Source organism: Schistocerca piceifrons, chromosome 2 (genome assembly GCF_021461385.2).
Source record: "Schistocerca piceifrons isolate TAMUIC-IGC-003096 chromosome 2, iqSchPice1.1, whole genome shotgun sequence".
NCBI lineage: Eukaryota > Metazoa > Arthropoda > Insecta > Orthoptera > Acrididae > Schistocerca > Schistocerca piceifrons.
The window spans coordinates 582270938-582291507 of NC_060139.1; the positions used below are offsets into that span (position 1 = coordinate 582270938).

The following is a 20570-nucleotide window of genomic DNA, read 5'->3' on the forward strand; positions in this document are numbered from 1 at the left end:
TAGCGACACACTAACTATGTATTGTGCTAAACATGTGCAGCAGTCCGTCGATGCGACCATCGAACTTCCTACAGGCGCACAGTGCAACCTCGTTCAAATGGTTCAAGCTGTTCAACAGGAGTTGTACTCGTCGATGGACCATGGTTGTACGCTAGAATGAATGTTGCAAACGCCATTAACCTCTAAACTCAGCACAGTTGCTGCCAACAGGGAAAAGACACAGGGCGCAAAGACAGGCCTCAGGTCTCCTGAGCGCCACGTGATCGCTGATGACCGTGTCGAATGAATGGATAACACTGAAACTTCTCAGTATGTCCATTTTATACCCGGATATCACTGAACGTAGTGCTTGAGAGTGTTGCATTTTTTTTCGGCAGTGAGTAGCGTATTGTCCAGCGTGTTGTAAACGTCGTTGTTGTCCGCTTCAGCGTCCTCGAGGACTGTAACCAAATACGTACTGGAACACGAGCAAGCATCAACAATCCGCTCCATGAGTAGCACAAGGTTTTTGATCTTCACCGCATATAGCTTGAGGGCTTTCAAGAGAGATTCCCCGTGTATACGAGATTGATCACAATTAAAAGCGAATATTCACGTGTGAAAGCATGTGTTAAGCAGTTGTAGAAACATTCCAGTAAACTTGGGCCCGCGAACATCTTCACATGTCCCCACAAACACAAATCTAATGGACGTAAATCAGAGAAACTTTGCGGCCACTCCGTTAGATTTCTACGACCTATCAGTCTCCTGGGACACTGGATATCCAGATATGTCGGGACAGCAAATCCGTAATGAGGTAGGGCACCATAGTGCTTAAGGAAATTTGAAATTTCCCGTCTTCAGATAGCAGCGACCGCAGCACATGTTCGTCCTACAACTGTACATAACGGTGTACCCTGAAAGAACGTTCTTAGTCTGTCAATAGTTTAGTTCTACAGTCTGTCTTGACTGTTAGTTATTTAAGCATTTAGCGTGGGTGGTACAGTGTGTGTGCCACCATTCCTCCTTGCTTAAGTACGTAGTGGTACAATGGGTAAAATTAATTGGGAAGTCCTGACTCCTCCAGCATGCAGGTAGGTATGTCGAACCGTACGCAACGTGGTTGTCCCCGAGCTCTGAGCCACAAGGCTCATTTTCTCTAGGGTTTCAACAGATATTTGCAATTTCGATTTTGTAATGTGTAGCTCGAATCAGTTCAAAAAAATACTACACATCAGATATTTCATGAGAGGCACAGTGTCGACGGAATACTGAGCCATGGTGCCTCTATAGCCGTGTATAACTGCGAAAGTGTTACCGGTGCAGGATTTTGTGCACGAAGTGACCTCTCGATTATGTTCCATAAATGCTCGATGAATTTAATGTCAGGCAATTTTGGGGGCCAAATCATCCGTTCGAATTATCCAGAATGTTCTTCAAACCAATCTCAAACAGTTGTGGCCCGGTGACGTAGCGCATTGGCATCCATAAAACTTCCATCTTTGTTTGGGAACACGAACGGTTGTAAATGTCTCCAAGTAGCCGAACATAGCTACTTCCAGTCGATCGGTTCAGTAGGACAAGAGGATCCAGTCCATTCCAGTCCATTCGATGTAAACACAGCCCACAGCATTAAGGAGCCATCAGCAGCTTTCAAAGTGCCTACTTAACAACTTGGGTCGATGGTTTCGTGGGGTATGCACCACACTCGAACCCTACCAACTGAAATTGGGACTCATCTGACCAGATCACGATTCTACAGTCGTCTAGAGTCCAACCGATGTGGTCACGAACCCAGGAGAGACGCTGCAAGTGATATCGTGGTGTCGTAACGGATACGTTCGTCGTACGTCCCACGTCGATTTCTGCGGTTATTTCACACAGATATGTTTGTCTGTTAGCTCTGACAATTGTACCCAAACGCTGCTGCTCTCGGTCGTTAAATGAATGCCGTCGGTCATAGCGTTGTCAATGTTGAGCAATAATGCCTAAAGTGTGGTATTCTCGGCACACTCTTGACATTGTGGATCTTGGAGTATTGAATTCTCTAACGATTTCTGAAATGGAATGTCCCATGTGTATAGTTCCAACTCCCATGCCGCGTCGTGCGGCCATAATGACGTCGGAAGCCTTTTCACATGAATCATCTGAGTACAAATGACAGCTCCGCAAATGTTTTATATCTTGCGTACGCGATACTACCGCCATCTGTATATTTGTATATCGTTATCCCAAGACTATTCAGTGTAGACATAGACGAATAGAATCTGTCTCGTGGAGATTGCTGCAGATAAATGAGGCAAATAACAGTTGTTAGAAAGGTGTACCAGCCGTCATTTCTCTCGCACCCCAACCATGACTGGAACGGAAAGAGACCTTTAACACATTGAGGCGCCAAAGAAACTGGAATAGACATGAGTATTCAAATACAGAGATACGTAAACGGGCAGAATACGGCGCTGTGGTCGGCAACGCCTATATAAGACGGGTGTCTGGCGCAGTTGTTAGATCAGTTACTGCTCCTACAATGGCAGGTTATCAAGATTTAAGTGAGTTTGAACGTGCTGCTATAGTCGGCGCACGAGAGATGGGACACAGCATCTTCGAGGAGATTTTCCCGTACGACCACTTTATGAGTGTGCCGTGAACATCAGGAATCCGGTAAAACATCAAATCTCTGACATCGTTGCGACCGATATAATATCCTGCAAGAACGGGACCAACGACTGAAGAGAATCGTTCAACGTGACAGAAGTGCAACCCTTCCGCAAATTCGCGCATATTACGATGCTGGACCATCAAAAAGTGTCGCCGTACGAACAATTCAACGAAACATCATCGATGTGGGCTTTCGAAGCCGAAGGCCCACTCGTGTACCCTTGCTGACTGCACGACACAAAGCTTTACGTCTCGCTTGGACCCGTCGACAGTGACATTGAACTGTCGATGACTGGAACACGTTGCCTGGTCGGAGGAGTGTCATTTCGAATTGTATCGAGCGGATGGACGTGTACGGTTATGGAGACAACATCGTGAATCTATGGTTCTTGCATGTCAGGAGGGGACTGTTAAAGCTGGTGGAGGCTCTGTAATGGTGTGGGGTGTGTGCAGTTGGAGTGATACGGAACCCTCTGACAGGTGACACGTCGTAAGCATCCTGACGATCGTCTGAATCCATTCATGTCCATTCTGCATTGCAACGGACTTGGGCAATTCCAGCAGGATTATGTGACACCCCTCACGTCCAAAATTGCTACAGAGTGGCTCCAGGAACACTGTTTTGAGTTTAAACACTTCCGCTGGCCATGAAACTCCCCAGACATGAACATTACTGAGCATATCTGGGATGCCTTGCAACGCGCTGTTCAGAAGAGATCACACGCTCGTACTCTTACGGATTTATGGACAGCCCTGCAGGATTCATGGTGTCAATTCCCTCCAGCACTACTCCAGACAATAGTCGAGTCCATATCACGTCATGCTGCGGCACTTCTGCGTGCTCGCAGGGGCCCTACACGATATTAGACTGGTGTACCAGTTTCTTTGGTTCTTCAGTGTATATGGTACAGTGAGAGTTCCCTGTGGGATGCCCTTCTCTGTGATTAACGTGGTATATATCCATGTAGGCCTGAAACGCTGGCACATCTGGTGAAATAGTTTTCGAGGTTTGGCGTCGGAGGCGCTAGACGCAAGCCCGGCAGATAAGCAGCCGTCACGTAGCTTGTAATTCCAGGCGGGCAGGCCCCACCAGACGAGAGCAGAGCGGCCCAGCCCAGGCGCGCCGATAAGCCGCTATCAATCACTTAGCTCTCGCCCTGTCACGCAGCGCACTTTTATTTTTACAACCTCGCCATACTTACTTACTTTATACCGTGCCACCTTATCAAAGTTCAAACTTTCTTGTTCGGAATATTGGGAATGCCTCAGTCAGTTCGCCACCCTGTTAATGCCTTACCGCGCTTCTGCCCGAGATCCTATTTACAGATCACTTTTGCGCAGTTGCCTTTCCTGCAGCTACAAGATGGACTCACCACTGTCTTGGAAGAACGAGGTTGCGCAGGAAGACAATGCCCTCAAATTCTGTTGGATTAAGCTTAAAATTCGAGTTCGATAACAGGCTTCCACGTTTATGAAGTCAAACTCAAGTACATTCTTCTGGTTATATGAGCCAACCTCTCTACATAACAATGTTTCACACTCCGGCAATGAATGCAGACGCTAGATTTCCTCCATAATGACAAGCAACTAAAAGCGGTCGTAACGTTTGAGTGTTGCGCGTAATGCAGCCGTCATGCACCCAAAACGATGTTTAAAAATGGTTCAAATGGCTCTGAGCACTATGGGACTTAACATCTGAGGTCATCAGTTCCCTAGAACTTAGAACTACTTAAACCTAACTAACCTAAGGACATCACACACATCCATGCCCGAGGCAGGATTCGAACCTGCGACCGTAGTGGTCGCGCGGTTCCAGACTGAAGCGCCTAGAACCGCTCGGCCACACCGGCCGGCCCAAAACGATGTCATGGAATCCTAACTTATGTAGCTTTTCTTCTATCAAGTGAATTCCGGGATACTTCCTGCAACATAGACGCTGCCGCCCCCCTCATCCTTGTCAAACTCTGAAGCTGGAGCTCATACCCTGACGACATCCATTTCTGTGGGTCGTTAAACTTCGATTTTCCTACAAAGTGTCGCACTTCGATGGCATGAAAAATGAAGTTACAGAGGTAATTTCTTCCTATCCGTGTAGTAATACTGCTGAGTTGCAGTAATATTGTGGATGTAGCCACTATTGCCTCCTGAATGAGAGGTGTGTAGTAGCACATCATTTTCTAATAGTTTCCAAACAGATTAACGAGGCAAAATTGGATGGAGAAAACAGCGATCACACACGAACAAGCTGCACGCTCTCTTCACCTGCCCCATTACGGCCCGAACTAGATATTTAGCTTCATACCGACATCGACAATATGTTAAAGAGCGACTTACTTGTCTCTAACAATGTGGTATGTGGGTAAGTTGACAGCCGCGTCAAATTGTCAACAGAAGGAATTTAGAACTACCTACCCTTGAAAATGTCTAGCCAGAAAAGCAGACGGCTTCTCATGCTTTCCAATGAACAACCACAATACCGTTATTACTAATAATGAATAAAGCTGTTAGAAAACTGGTTTTGGAAGATGGCTGATGTAACTCAAAATATCCTGTTTAAAGAATAACAGAGCATATAGCTTGAAGGTTCCACTGTGAATCTGAATAGGCTTGAACAGTTTACAAAATAATCCTCCCCTTTCTTTCATAGTCTGTGTTCGAGCCTCTTTTTTCCAAGTTGTCTGATACATTTGTCAGATAAGGCATGTTGTCGTTGGGCCACATTGCGAATTGGAAGTGCTAACGGATCTTGAATCAGTCACCAGCTTACTGGCTTAATGGAAAAGGAGTTCACTGCCCAGCTACTTTGCATTTCAGACAGCGCTCAAGTGACTAACTTAGGCCTCATTGTTGCCTCATGTAAAAACCTACATTCCCAGTGAAATAATCAGAAAATCACTGAATTAAGTAGCATAATTGTCTTTAGAACGCATAGCAAACTAATTACTGTATAAAAAACGAGACTGTCATTGCCGACATGATGACTTAAGAACTCTCTCCTTCTAGAATGAAGATAACTTCAGAAAGAAGATAAAATTTTTAAATAATATTGTCAGGTATCAGCAGGAACTGATGATCTATATCACCCAAAGCTGAACTCCCTTTAGAGTGCATACGAATTTGTGAATAAAATTCTACCTTGTAGTCCAAATCATTTAAACCTAGTAAGTTTATGGTTTGGCTTGAATACATTTTTCAATATATGATATTTTTATTACAATTCTGGGAACTATTTTTTCGACGATCTTACTTTTCACCACCAGTTCAAAGGGTGACAATTTCGAATGGCAAAGTAATCATAAGGACATGGCGCTCTTAATTATATCTGAGTAAATACCATTTGGTATGATCACCTCAGTTTACAACACATTCTTTTAACTCGTAAAGTAACCCCATAAGACAGAGGCTTCGCTTTCTTTTCAAGACAATGGATAGGAACATTACGTTCCTGGCCCTAATTCTCTTACTGCGTAATCATAAATGTAGAATCGTCGACAGCGTTAATCAAGAATTAAAAACAACAATCAGTGTGAAAAAACACTGTGTATTACAAACAGCTCAACAACGAGCTTAGTAGTGGCACAGCAAGAGAACGTAGCACGGAATCAATCACGAGAATTCTATTTTAATTAGTTCGTGTCAAGGAATCACACAAAAATCTAACCTGAAAGAAAGAGAAACGCAAGAAAACATGGTGACGGAATGTAATCGGAAAGCAAGTGCATAGAGATAACAATGTGTCATCATACAAGTCCTGATATAAAAAAATCTCAAATTTAAATATTCTCTGTTCTTGATCGTAGGTGCGAAGTTTGATACACAGTTAGTTAATCCGATTTCCACCTTCTTTTGTGTTGGCGTTGTTTCAAGAGCTGACACTCATTCTTGATTTTCCTACCATTATTTCTGCAGTTGGACGCCGTTCTTATCGTCATATTGTGATATAAACGATTGGAGTCAGGAGGGTAAACGATGAAACGGGGCATCTGCCTATCAGTGGAATGATCTGTATATTTTCCAAAATCTTAATACACTGATCAGCCAGAAAATTATGACCACCTACCTAATAGCCGTATGTCCGTAAGTGGCAAGGATAACAGCGGTGACGCATCGTGGCACGGAAGCAATGAGGCTTTGATATGTCTCTGGAGGGAGTTTATAACATTACCGCCAGCCACTGTTCTACCATAACCTCTAAGCCAGAGGAAATTCGTATAAATGAAATTATTTTTATTAAAGCAATTACAGTATAAAGAAGCAGAGCAGTGTTACCCTCTGAAACGAATTTTGTTGTGATGACAGTGATGTACCTAACGGAGGTGACTTATCGGAAGTGAAAGTCAGAACTATGTAAATATTTAAACAGTAACAAACAATAATTTACCTATCCACACTGTCCAAATGATAATAAAAAAACGGTCGCCAGTCTAATTAGGCATAAGAATGAGTAACATTCTTGTTCAAGAAACTGAAAATAAGTAACTTCAATGGACAATCACAACCTATACTTTGTCACACGAGAGTGCAATGAACTCTGTCACTAACATATGTTGACGTTAAAGAACGTGCTAACAGTTATAGAAGAACAAGGCTATTTGCATAAGTACAACAGATCATGACACACACTATTGTCTTCAGGGCTTAGTCAAACTGAATGGTTTCAATAATTTTCCTATTAATATTTATTATAAAATTATAAATTGGGCATAGGTTTAGTCTCTCTTTTACCAATTACTTTTCTATCTGACATAGAAAAAATATTTTACTAGCAAACTATTTCTCACTGTCCTCCGAATAAAAGATGTTACTGTTTTCATAGATAGTGGTCTTTCTGTTACTTGTTATCTAGCATGAGCACAATAGACAATCTATGGATCCTGTTACACCATTAATAAGCACTTTTAATACACAAGAGGAATCCAATATTGTACAGAACTTGACAGGAATAGGAATAGTAATTGAAACTTTCTGTAATTAAGTAACTTTGAGCATTTGGACTACCTTACATGGGGGTATGGCCTTAATATTGACCACTGTAGTAGAGCAAAATAAACGCACTTTCATTACATTAGCGAAACAAGCACTTAACAAGCATGAACATATAACTCTCAACGGTTATAGTTCTCAACTTTTACTGCAGTGAAAAACAAATTTGAGATATTTGTAAGATCCTTTCAGCAAACAGTATTAATTTTAGCACACTCTATCGCCATATTAATTTTAATATGCTTTCAATAAAGGACACTCGGTAAGCATTTTTGACATGGGAAGGACCCTAAGTGGTTGTGTGACTGGGGATAAAAAATCAAGGTAAGTATAATAGTTCGAGTATAAGCAACCTTATATTTGAGTGCACTATAGCATCCAATGAGCTGATACTTCACTGTACATTACTACAATTCCTTGGTTCCTTTTCAGTGATTGCGTAACGTGGTGGCGAGTGCATGTCGGTGGGTGGATTTGCAAGCGTAAATGCTGGACTCTGTCATTTCTTGGTGGCGATGATAGGTACCAATTCCAGAATAGTTCCAGCTCTTTATCCATCCATCCTAGGCATTGGAAAGCGGCATGAAAAGCCTCTCTCGGCACCAGCACAACACAACTTTTACATGAGCAGTTGACAGTTTGGTAGCTCGTCCCCGACTGACTCTCCCTTCCACCTTTCTATCTATGCCAACCACATTTTGCACGCGCTACCAAGTTCCGTTCTCGAGGGGAACCACACCACCTTTTACATACAAAATAACTAAGAACCCTAAGTGAAGATCAGCAATTTACATAACAACAAACAATCACTTTAAATAAAACAGAACATTTGCACGTATTGACATTTCTACAAAAAATTATTTAAACAAAATTATTCAAACTCAGAGATAACCAAAGAGATTATATGAGAAAGACGAAACATATAATTTGCTCATATTGTACATATTACAGAGATTACACTTCCTACACTCTAAAAGACATCAAAGTTTTTAACAGAGAAAAGAATAAACACTCTTATGATATCGATTCAATCCAACATTTACAGAAACTCAGCGTTACAACATTAAACAAAATAAAAGGCAAAATAAATCATTACAGCATTAGAGCTACGGTGTTACAAGTTGACACGACATCTGCACACACAACTCACCTAATTCCCGTAAATTCCGCAGAGTGGAGCGATGAGCTATGACGCCACGCTCAATTACATTACAGATGTGTTAGATCGAGTTCAGATCTGGCAAACTAGGGGCCAGCACATCAACTGTAACTCGCCAATGTGTCCCTCGAACAACTCCATCGCACTTCTAGCCTTGTGACATGGCGCATTATCTTGTAGAATGCAACTGCCGTCAGGAAACATGATCGTCATGAAAGGGTCTGCAATCAGTGTACAATACCGCTTGGCCATCATGGTGCGTTGTACGAGTTGCACTAGACTCATGGACACCCACGTGAATGTTTCTCAGAGCGTAATGGACCCGCCGCCAACTTGTCTCCATCCCGCAGTACAGATGTCAAGGAGCTATTCCCATAGAAGACGACGGACTCGCGCCTCCCCCATCGGCATGATGAAGAAGGTATCGGTATCGGGATTCATGGGTCGATACAACGCTCTGGCACTGCGCCAGCGTCCAATGCCGATGCTCACGTGCCAATTCAGTCGTAGTTGCCGATGTCGTGGTGTTAACATTGGCACATGCGTAGGTCATCGGCTACGGAGCCCCATCTTTAGGAGCGTTCGTTGCACTATGTGCTCAGACACACTTGTACTCAGCCCAGCATTAAAGTCTGATGTTAGCTCCGCCACAGTTCGCCGGTTGTCCTGTTTTACCAGTCTGCCCAGCCTACGACATCCGACATCTGTTATTGGGGATGGTGCCCAACCCCACGACATCTGGATGTGGTTTCACATTGGTTTCGCCGCGTATTGAAGACATCACAGTACTCCTCGAACACTCGACTCGTGCTGAGTCTCTGGGCCTTCACACTCTGCCCTCGGTCAAACTCAAATAGATCGCGCGCCCTCTCCATTCTACGCACGGACAGCACGGTCACTGATACTACAAGCACCGTGCCTGTGTCTGACTAGCAATTATTCCTCGCCTGGAGTGGTTTATATCGACAGTAGGTCGGTGGTCAACATGATTTGGCTGATCAGTGTATGTATCAAAGGGAAAGGTGAGGACGGAGGACTTAGTCCGGTACTCCCATATGCGTTCCGATAGACGCGCTAAAAGCAAGACTAACTCTTGCATTAGTTCAATGGTTCCAGAATGAGATTTTCACTCTGCAGCGGAGTGTGCGCTGATATGAAACTTCCTGGCAGATTAAAACTGTGTGCCCGACCGAGACTCGAACTCAGGCACACAGTTTTAATCTGCCAGGAAGTTTCAGTTCAATGGTTGTTAGTCTGGTGTGCAGACCCAGTCTTTACCCGGCTCCTATTCTCTTTTAACCGTTGTGGAACCCTTCTTATTCCACACTAATGACGTAGGAGGGAACTGTTCCGAGTCACCAGAAACGTTAATTACTGCTCAAGCTCGAATGGTTCAAATGGCTCTGAGCACTATGGGAGTTAACATCTGAGGTCATCAGTCCCCTAGAACTTAGAACTTCTTAAACCTAACACACCCATGCCCGAGGCAGGATTCGAACCTGCAACCGTAGCAGTCGCGCAGTTCCGGACTGAAGCGCCAAGAAACCGCTCGGCCACCACGGCCGGCCTCTGCTCAAGCCCAAACCGTTTAAAACACACCGATGGACTATTATAATATGTCAAAAAGAATGTACTAGGGCGTGCTGAAAAGTAATGCCTCAGAACATTTTATGTAGAATCCCCTAAAAGCTTTTTAAATAAACAGACTTTATTAACTTGCCACATATTTATTCTATACGTCTACTTATTTATTTCTCAGCATAGTCACCCTGCCAACGAACACATCTCTCCTAACCAGAGCCCAGTTTGTTGATACCGTCACTGTAGAATGTTTGACTTCGTTGACGTAGCGATAACATCATCTCTGCTTGCACCGCGGCATCAGTATCAAAGTGAAGCTGTTATTTAAGTTTTGTAAACAGATGAAAATCGGATGGGGCCAAGTTGGGACTGTATGGAGGACGATCGATGAATGTGAACCCTAGCCGTCGGATTGTTGCAGATGTCGCAGCGCTCTTGCGTGGTCTGGTATTCTCGTGCCGAAGCAGATTGTGCTGCACGTGTGGATGAACTCTTCGAATTCGAAGCTCTATTACAGCGCGCTGTTTGTCACGCATCTACTTAGTTACGTTACAACCGACATGTTACACGCTACAGTTTGGAGTCTTCTAGCGATAGAGGACTGGGAATATGTAGACATGAAGGATAAAGATGTAGAATGTTAATAACGTTTATGTACAAAGCGTTTCACGTAAGAAATTCGGAGGCGTTACTTATCGTCACGCCCTCGTCATTGAAAAAATGAGCGTTCGATGACTCATTTTATATCATTAAAAAGCAGAAGGGCATATTTCAGTCCTAGTTAAATTTTTCTTAAAAAGTCTAGTGATTATGGCAGATTTCGCTATGTTTTGTGTCGGGGTAGATGATTTTTATGCGAGAGGCAGAGGATAAAGACGGAAAATGCTGACATAAGGATGAGTTGTGGGGGTAGGGGTGTTGTGCCAGCACAGGGATTAAGGATTTTTATACAAGGAGGATGGAACCTGCAGAAATCGGAAGAAGACAAATACGTAAGCGATTATTCCTGGTATAAATAGGGAAAGGGGAGATTTCGTGATCAGGTGGTGGAAATTTGTGGTGAGTTCCTATGGGACAAACTGCTGAGGTCATCGGTCCCTTGTCTTACACACATATTAATCTAACTTCAACTTACGCTAAGGACAACACACACGCCCATGCCCGAGGTAGGACTCGAACCTCCGACGGGGAGAGCCGCGCGAACCGTGGCAAGGCGCCTGAGTCCACGTGGCTACCCCGCGCGGCCTTCGTCAGGTGTGGGAAAGTAGCTTCGTTGGGACGGGGCGTGTGGAGAGTACGAATGTAAGGCTAGGAGGTGGGGAGAACGGAAGTGTGGTATCTGTGCAAGAGAACTGGGATTGGAGATAAGCCACGAAACAATTGGGGGTGGTTTGCAAGGGTACATGTAGAATATGGAAATGGGAATTTTATGTTGCAGATGGGATTCATCTTTGGAAGGCGAGGTGGATGTGACAAGTAGCGTTGGGTGAATGGTGTTAAAATATTTAACAGTAGTGACTGGATTTCAGGGAGGAGAAAAAATGGACAGCGATTTCGATGTAGAAGATGAGGTAGATCAAAACTTTTTTGTGTGGAGAATGGTAGAGACGGGCGACTCATATATTCGACAGGATAACAGTTTTGCAACTTCTGGAGCACAGTGAGTCTTCTGATGGATGGTTTGTAGGTAAATAATCAATGTTTAAGATCCGTGCTTAGCCCGAGATATTTTAGGGTGCCAACATGGAATGATGGAAACGCATGGACAACGACAGTCGTGCCTGAACTTACGGAAACCATATAGCAACTGCAATAAGATTTTCAAATAGCCTCTTCTACGTGAGCATCAGGGTGATTTGTAACAGCACGGGCCAGGTGTGGGCGAGCGACCCCCGCGCCACGTGGACGACACGTGTGCGCCGCGGAGTCCGGCCTTATCTGCGGCGCTCTAGATAATCTCCGCCTCCCATCTGCAGCACTCCCTTATTAACTTTGATACCCGCAGTACAAGCACGCCTCATTCTGCAGAGGAAGACAGATATTTGCCGACAAAAGAAACCGTGAGAAATGCTTTTGGAGTGCTTTGATTGCCCTTCCCGTATTCTACACTTCGTGGACAACGACATCGACAATAACGAAAATCTCGTGCTTTATCTGACGCAACAAACAAGCACGCATTTGGGAGACATTTCATTGAGTTGAGAACTAAACAGTAGTATGTCCATTAAAAAAAAAAAAAGAAAAAAAACAGTAAAATTCTGCGAATGGTTAATGACTGTAATACGAATTTTTCGAACTTCTATAAATATCACTTGAACTGCTTTTAGGGTTCTTAAACTTTTTGAATAATTTGCAGAGCAAAAACCAAAAACAGCCGTATTTCAACTAGTACTTATTTATTTTTCCTTTAAGCTACGTGTTTCGGCACTTCACTGGTGCCACCCGACCACCATACATTAGAGCACCGCCGGCCGTTGTGGCCGAGCGGTTGTAGGCGCTACAGTCTGCAACCGCGCGATCGCTGAGGTCGCAGGTTCGAATCCTGCCTTGGGCATGGCTGTGTGTGACGTCCTTAGGTTAGAGCATAAACAAGTATACAATGTAGAGCATGTCTGGTGTACAACACAAGATAACAATACAGATGCGAAGGTAGACCGGTAAAGGTCGCTACACTGTACAAAATGCAACATAAAGGAATGTGAAGAATTAAACGTACTCACAAACTACACTGTAACAGAACATGTTCACGTACTGGTTGGCGTCAATAACCTAACAAATTACACATAAAATACAGCTAAAAGGGAGTGCAAAAAATATGAGATGTGACATAACCAATCAAATGATCATAAATCAGAAAACATGCTAGTAAAGGGGTGCATATTTTTTTTGTATGAACAGAATGCCTAACAAGGGTAATACTAAACCTGAACAATCGAGATGTGCGTAAATTACATTCTGTTGGTGATGCAGCTTTCCTCTTCCTCCAGAAACATTCGCATCCTGAAACGTTAACAGACGGTGGTTCCTTTTTGTACTATCATGGTCCTGTAATAGTATACATACACCTTATATAATTTTGTTGGTTATTATATACCTTTCCCGCCCCCGCCGCCTCCCCACGTTTCATTATCCTTTTTCTACCCCACATATCCGTTCTTTTAAATGCATAGCACGTAGCACGTAGATTAAGTTTCTACGTGGAGTCATCGTCATCGTTGTTTCTACAAAACATGTCATTTGTATGACACTTCGTACTTCCCGAGAAAAATGGTAACTTACATAGTTATTTTACAACGCTGTAACAACGTGTTTTAAGTGATCTCCTCTCTGACTGATATCATGTATGGAACTTCTCATTAGCCCACCCTTACTTAGTATTTCTCCTCCGGTTAGTTCAAATTACTCGAGATTAAAGGTACGCTTAGCGGATAACTATTGAACTGATATACAGTTTTACTATATGCCGTTCAGGTTTATGAGTTTCTCCATCGCATAATATAAATAATGTGAGGACTACTGGATTTACCACAGGGTACGTTTTCTTTGATGGTATGCCTGCTGTTTCAGTATTTTTCATAAGTGTCGCTTAATACATGGGTGATAGGTAATCGGCACCAACATATACTTCATAAATTGTAACATTATGTTTTACATGAAAGAGGGTGGTTTTGTTTTTAGAATTAAAATTGGTTTTTCGTGTATGACTCGAATGTGTTTTACATTCTGTAAAGAGAGAAAAAAATGCGCTTTCTACTGGTATGTGTTCTGATTTATCCTGTGAATAACATTCGAACCCGGAACTGCCACTTGTCATAATTCTGTTAGCAGTATGGCTCTGAGCATTATGGGACTTAACTGTTGTGGTCATGAGTCCCCTAGAACTTAGAACTACTTAAACCTAACTAACCTAAGGACATCACACACATCCATGCCCGAGGCAGGATTCGAACCTGCGACCGTAGCGGTCGCGTGGTCCCAGACTGTAGCGCCTAGAACCGCTAGGTCACTCCGGCCGGCTGTTAACAGTAGTCGCTGTCCTTTTTACTGTGTGAGGTACGTAAATATTTAGTGTAAATGGCTGACACAGATTTTTTAATATGGAATCTGTAACATGTTTTGTTACTGACGAGTGTGAAATGAAAGATAACAACCAGAGCCAGTAATGGTCCGTTTCGACGAAGAGCACGAAGGGCAGCCGACCACGAGGTTCCATCAGACTGATACTTTTGGCGAACATAGGAAAAGGATTTAATAAAATAAAGGACACGAACTCGCGACTTTGTGTCTGCAATACGCAATGTTTACCACTAGACTGCCGTGCGGTTAAAGGCGCTTCAGTCTGGAACCGCGTGACCGCTACGGTCGCAGGTTCGAATCCTGCCTCGGGCATAGATGTGTGTGATGTCCTTAGGTTAGTTAGGTTTAATTAGTTCTAAGTTCTAGGCGACTGATGACCTCAGCAGTTAAGTCGCATAGTGCTCAGAGCCATTTGAACCATTTTGAACTACTAGACAACAAGCTGATTCAGCACAACAGCTCGACTGGAAGGCAACACTTCCTCCAGAAACCTTCGCATCCTGAAACGTTAACAGACGGCGCAGATGACCAGACTTACGAATTCTGAGAGGCGACCAATTTTATTGGAACCTTAAGTGAACGACTCTTACCACGAGTGTCGTAGCCAGCTGGCAGCCAACTTTTATATCAAAGACTGGACGTTTTCCGACATGCCCTAAAAGAAGTGTACTGTAACCATACTGTTACGATAGTGTTTGTGATGCTTGTGTAGTTTACAACATAATATTAAGAACACGCCATTTTACCTTGCACTGATGAGCCAAAACACTATGATCACTGCCCACTGCGACACTGCATACCACGTGACGCGGTAAGGGAAGCATGTAAGTGGAGCAGACACAAATCTGGAGTCATTTTAGAAATGATACGGGCCCCAAATGGGGAGTTCCAATAATATAAACAATCTTGACAAAGGGCAGATTGTTAAGGTCCAGCGTCTGTGAACAAGCATCTCGGAAACAGCAAAGCTGATCTGTGTTTCATGCGTTTCTGTCGTGAGGCTTGAAGGACAGTTAAATGTCTGTAAAGCAAAATAGGCGACGATCTGTGGCAGATCAGATGACGGAGCACAATCCTGGTGCAAGTGCGTAAGTGTTTCGGAGCGTACTGCGTTGTTGAACATGTGGCTCCATACGAGAGCCAGTGACATCAACAACTACCATTGCATTGAGCAGACGATTATCGAGAGTGAGCCGTGGCACAATAGAAACGTGTCGGCCTGGTCGGACGAATCACTTTTCTTGTTACACCAGGTCGGAGGTAGTGTCTGGACACACCGTCATCCAGGTGAGCGGCTGTTCAAAACCTGCAATGAGCCACGAATAGTGGCTGGTGTGGGGGGGGGGGGAGGGGGGGAGAATGGGGGAGGGCACAGCATTAGGCTACGGAGGGTTTGTGTGGGCTGTAAAATAACCTACATTGCACGAGCTGTTATCTCCAAGCTACTGCCATTTCTTCGACAGGAAAGTGATGATATTTTTCAGCAGGACAATACACGTCCGCAACGTGCTCTTCGTGGTATACAGCAGCTGCCTTAGCCAGCAAGATCACCAGATCTCTCGCCAATAGAAAACGTATGAGACATGATGAAGCGAGAAAATACTCGGTCTCCAAGGCCTGCAAGAATCAATGCCTAATTGCAACAAAAGGCGCTAAATGCTTGGGACAATCTGTCGCAGGATCCCATTCGGCACCTTTATCTTCCGTTACATGTGAGAACACACGCCTGCCTTGGTGCCAGAGGGGGACGCTTTGAATTGATGCGTTGTTTGAGTTACGTTTACTGTGACATGTGTGTTTCATCTAGTATGTATTTGATATCATATACTCCTTCAATAATGAACTACCTGTCATCTCACTTGTCAATAAAATGATGACCTTATCCTGTAGGGTGTTGCTTTTTTTCCGGGAGTCTACATTTGTTTATAACAACACGAAAGTTCAAAATATTCTTGTATGTATTAACGTCCTAAAAATTAGTAAGAGCTAATTAATAAGGGCTACTGTTGGACATAATTATTCTGCAGTGCAGGAGGACTACATTTGCACAAAGCACGCCCTACCGCACTTAAATATTTAGGTACAGTTACTGTAATTACAGTTCCTTGACCCTTTCGGATTTTTTCGATATCCCCCTCCGAAACAACAAGCGTTATTTTAATAACAACAGTTTCTACCTCGCACTTTGCAGGGTAGTGCCAACTAGTGTCGCCCTTTCCTCACAGCTGAGGGGCGCTTGATTTTCCGTCTCGGTACCAGTTCTTGCCCCTCTCCATTTATCGCCTACTGCCGAAAGCAAGCGAAAGTCCATTTCTTCTCTGATGGAGATTCGCACGAGGCACTTGTTTCTACACATTATCCCGACAGCACACCTGTTTTTAGAAGGCAACTGCGTGGATAAAAATTATGCAGTGTGGCGCAAATGTAACGTGTTATCCAAACCATAGAGGCACGTTGACTGGTCGCAGTTTTTCAGTTGTAACTATCGACTTTTTTGTCACCTTACTTCTGACTGGTTTGATACAACTTGCCATGATTTTTTCCTTCAGTGTCAAATTCAGACCACCATACACACCTACCTTCCTGAATAGTTTTTTTGTATGTATTCCGATCTCCGCCAATCCGTACGATGTTTGCCATCTACGGCTCCCTCTGGTAACATGAAAGTTATTCCTCGATACGTTAAGTCATGTTCCGTCCTTCTGTCTCTTCTTCTAGTCAGTATTTTCCGCGTATCCCCTTTTTAGCCGATTCTGTGGAGAACCTCCCATTCTCTTAGGTTATCAGTGGACTTAATTTTCTGCAATACCTAGAACTGCGGTTCGGTAATTTTGGTAGAATACATGAATGACGTAGTAAATGTTACGATTATCAGTAGTATTGATAGGGAAAGAAACAGAAATGAATGTTTAAGAGAGAAACTGGGACTCGACGACTTTTCTCTGTTTTTTGTTCGTTTTGCACATGATTTGAACCGCATATCGTTGTTCAGTGTTAGTCCGCTGAGTAGTTTATATCTTTAAAAAATATAAATTGCATTTTGTACGTAATAAAAATTAGTTGATGGCGTAACTTCTGCCGTTCTATGTTACCAAAGCAATTACTTTTGATCCAAATACAGTTTATATGCACAGACATAAAAGAACCTATTTAATTATTGTTATTTTGTACTCAATAGAGCGTTCAACATCACGATCAAAGGTAAGAATTTCCTATTATTGATGTGCGAATTGTCGTCTATGAAAAAAAGGAACATGTTTTTTGTAAGCTCAACAAAGTACTGAAGCGATGTTTTATATTTTTTTGTTTTGCTTTTTTTTATTTTACCCTTTATTGCCGATGAAACTGCGTTTTATAACGCTGTAAGAGAAATCTATATTTTTAAAAATTTTATTACAATATCCTATTTTTCAGGTTACTAATCAACTATTTTCGAATAAAACCAAAATTAAAAATTATAAATTTCAATTTTGCTATAAATACTGCGTATTTTTGAGTAACAGACATGAGGATAACTACGAGAGTGAGTCAAATGAAAACCTTAAATTTTTAATAACAAATCGAAATTTCGCCCCGTTATCCTGTAAGTTGGTAAGCATATACAAACAGCGTTCAGAATGGCCTGTAGGTGGCAGCATAGTGCAGATGCACACACAACGTCGCAGTATCAGTATAAAGACGACCGCGCGACTTGCGACTTGCATCAAGGAAGAACAGCGTTCTGTTATTCGGTTTTTGCGTAGTGAAGGTGTGAAGCCTATTAAAATTCATCGACGAATGACGGTTCAGTACGGTGATGCATGTTTGTCACAGCAGCAAGTCTACGAATGGAGTAGGAAGTCCGCAAATGGTGTGGCTTCAATGGAAGATGCTCCTCGTCTAGGTCAGGCACAACGAGTTGTGACTCCTCAGAACATTGCAGCTGTTAAAGCCATAGTGAAGGAAAACCGCCGAGTGACACTGAATGAGCCGGCCGCGGTGGTCTAGCGGTTCTAGGCGCTCAGTCCGGAACCGCGCGACTGCTACGGTCGCAGGTTCGAATCCTGCCTCGGGCATGGGTGTGTGTGATGTCCTTAGGTTGGTTAGGTTTAAGTAGTTCTAAGTTCTAGGGGACTGATGACCACAGATGTTAAGTACCATAGTGCTCAGAGCCATTTGCACCATTTGACACTGAATGACATTGCAGCATGTTTACAGATTAGTCATGGGTCAGCACACCACATTGTGCACGATGTGCTCCAGTTTCACAAAGTGTCTGCAAGATGGATGTCACGGCAGCTGACTCCTGAAATGAGAGAACGACGTGTTAATGCTTGTGAGGAACTTCTTCGGTGCTTTCAACGAGAATTGTGATGGATTCCTTGCAAGAATCGTTACTGGGGACGAAACCTGGGTTCACTTCCACCAACCAGAAACGAAGAGAGCGAGCAAGGAATGGCGCCATTCCTCATCACCAAAACTAAAGAAGTTTCGAACAGAACCATCAGCAGGGAAGGTTATGCTGAATCTCTTTTGGGAGGAAAAAGGAGTCATTTTGGAGTATTACATGCCTAGAGGGACCACTGTCACCAGTGCATCATACACAGATCTCCTTAAAAATCATCTCTGGCCCGCAGTCAAATCAAAGAGACGTGGATTGTTGTCAGCAGGTGTCCTTTTGCAACATGACAATGAAAGGCCCCACACTGCCCGTACAACATTTGCAAGAATCACAGACCTGCATTTTGAGTGTCTTCCTCATGCACCATGCTCACCAGACCTTGCCCCAAGTGATTTCCATATGTTTGGACCAGTCAAAGACGCAATGGGAGGAAAGAAGTTCCGTTCTGATGAAGAGGTACGCCACGCGGTGCATGAGTGGTTGAGCGGACTACCAAAAGAATTTTTCTCTAAAGGAATTTATGCACTTTGTAAGAGCTGGAGGACTTGCATTGAGCGTGGGGGAGATTATGTTGAAAAGTGATACAGCTTTGTACCCCTTCTACACAATAAATAATATTTTAAAAAATATTTAAGTTTTTCATTTGACTCACCCTCGTATAAAGAACAAAAACGTTCCGTAAGTTATGCAGGTCTTTATATATCCTCTCTCAGTTTCTAGTCATTTCACCGCTGCTGGTTTCTAGGAGAACCTAGCAAGAGACTGATTGCATACGCAAACAAAGAGAGAAAAACGAGGTAACGAATCTAACACAGGTAAGGCGGTTGCGGTCTTAACTTGGCAAAGCTACTAGAAAAAGTACCGTAGCCTACGCCGACTTACGATAGTCTACTGAAGCTTGCGGTAGTTTGACAACTCTAGTAACACGACATCTCACCCGCTTCACGATTCTGTCTTCTTCCTGATTTCGCACAGCCCACGACTCACTTCCTCACATTGGTAGTATTGATTAGGCAAGTAAATGGACACTGCAAGTATTTTGCTAGGGCAGGCCGTTAGGTGACGTTTGTGGGCGCGGTGTGTTGCAGGGCGCAGCGCGGCCCACACGCAGTACACGGGGCACGGCCACCGCACGGCCGCCTCTGCGGCGGCGGCGGCGGCGGTGCGGCTGCAGTACCCCGAGGTGCCGCTGCTGGAGGACGACCACGACCAGTACCTGCCCGCGCCCGCGGGGTCGCCCGCGCTCGAGCTGCCCACCTCCTCGCTGCTCAACCGCCACATCGCCTCCAAGTGAGTGTCACTCCCGTCTCCACCACAGGCGCTGTGCAACAGCATTGCCTCCACTACAAGTACCGTTCGCTTCTTTACTCACAAACAAATGTCAGGCGGACAAGAAACTATTCGTGGTTTCATCTTTACAGCACGAGACACATGCGGCCACTGGCGTCCTTCTTCTCTTTACATTGCGAAAAGTGTATTGTGAAGCAGAAATATCGGTCGTTTCAAAAAGAAAGAACAGATTTTAATTGTTTATTACAGACAAATTATTAAAAACAAAAACGCATAGCGCATGTCACTGGATACGCGAGTTCAAACTCTTTATACAGCTGCTCTGTTGTTTGATTGTAGCAACATGGCGACTACACCGCAAGAGAAATCATTTTCTGTGTTGGAATCTGAGTGAAGTCAATCCAGTGTTCAAGTGTCCGCCCCCGGTAACGCCGGCACGGTAGCTCAGCGTGTTCGGTCAGA

The 20570-nt window shown here is 43.8% G+C and overlaps 1 protein-coding gene across 1 annotated transcript in view; it reads left to right on the plus strand.

Moving 5' to 3' along the window:
• The window catches only part of LOC124775610 (transcription factor GATA-5-like), a 102449-nt gene extending 82337 nt beyond the window's left edge, over window positions 1-20112 (plus strand). Inside the window, exon 10 of the mRNA XM_047250440.1 lies at window positions 19907-20112. Within this exon, the coding sequence (XP_047106396.1) occupies window positions 19907-20112 (206 nt within the window). The remainder of the gene's footprint in view (window positions 1-19906) is intronic.
• Window positions 20113-20570: the final 458 nt, after the last annotated feature.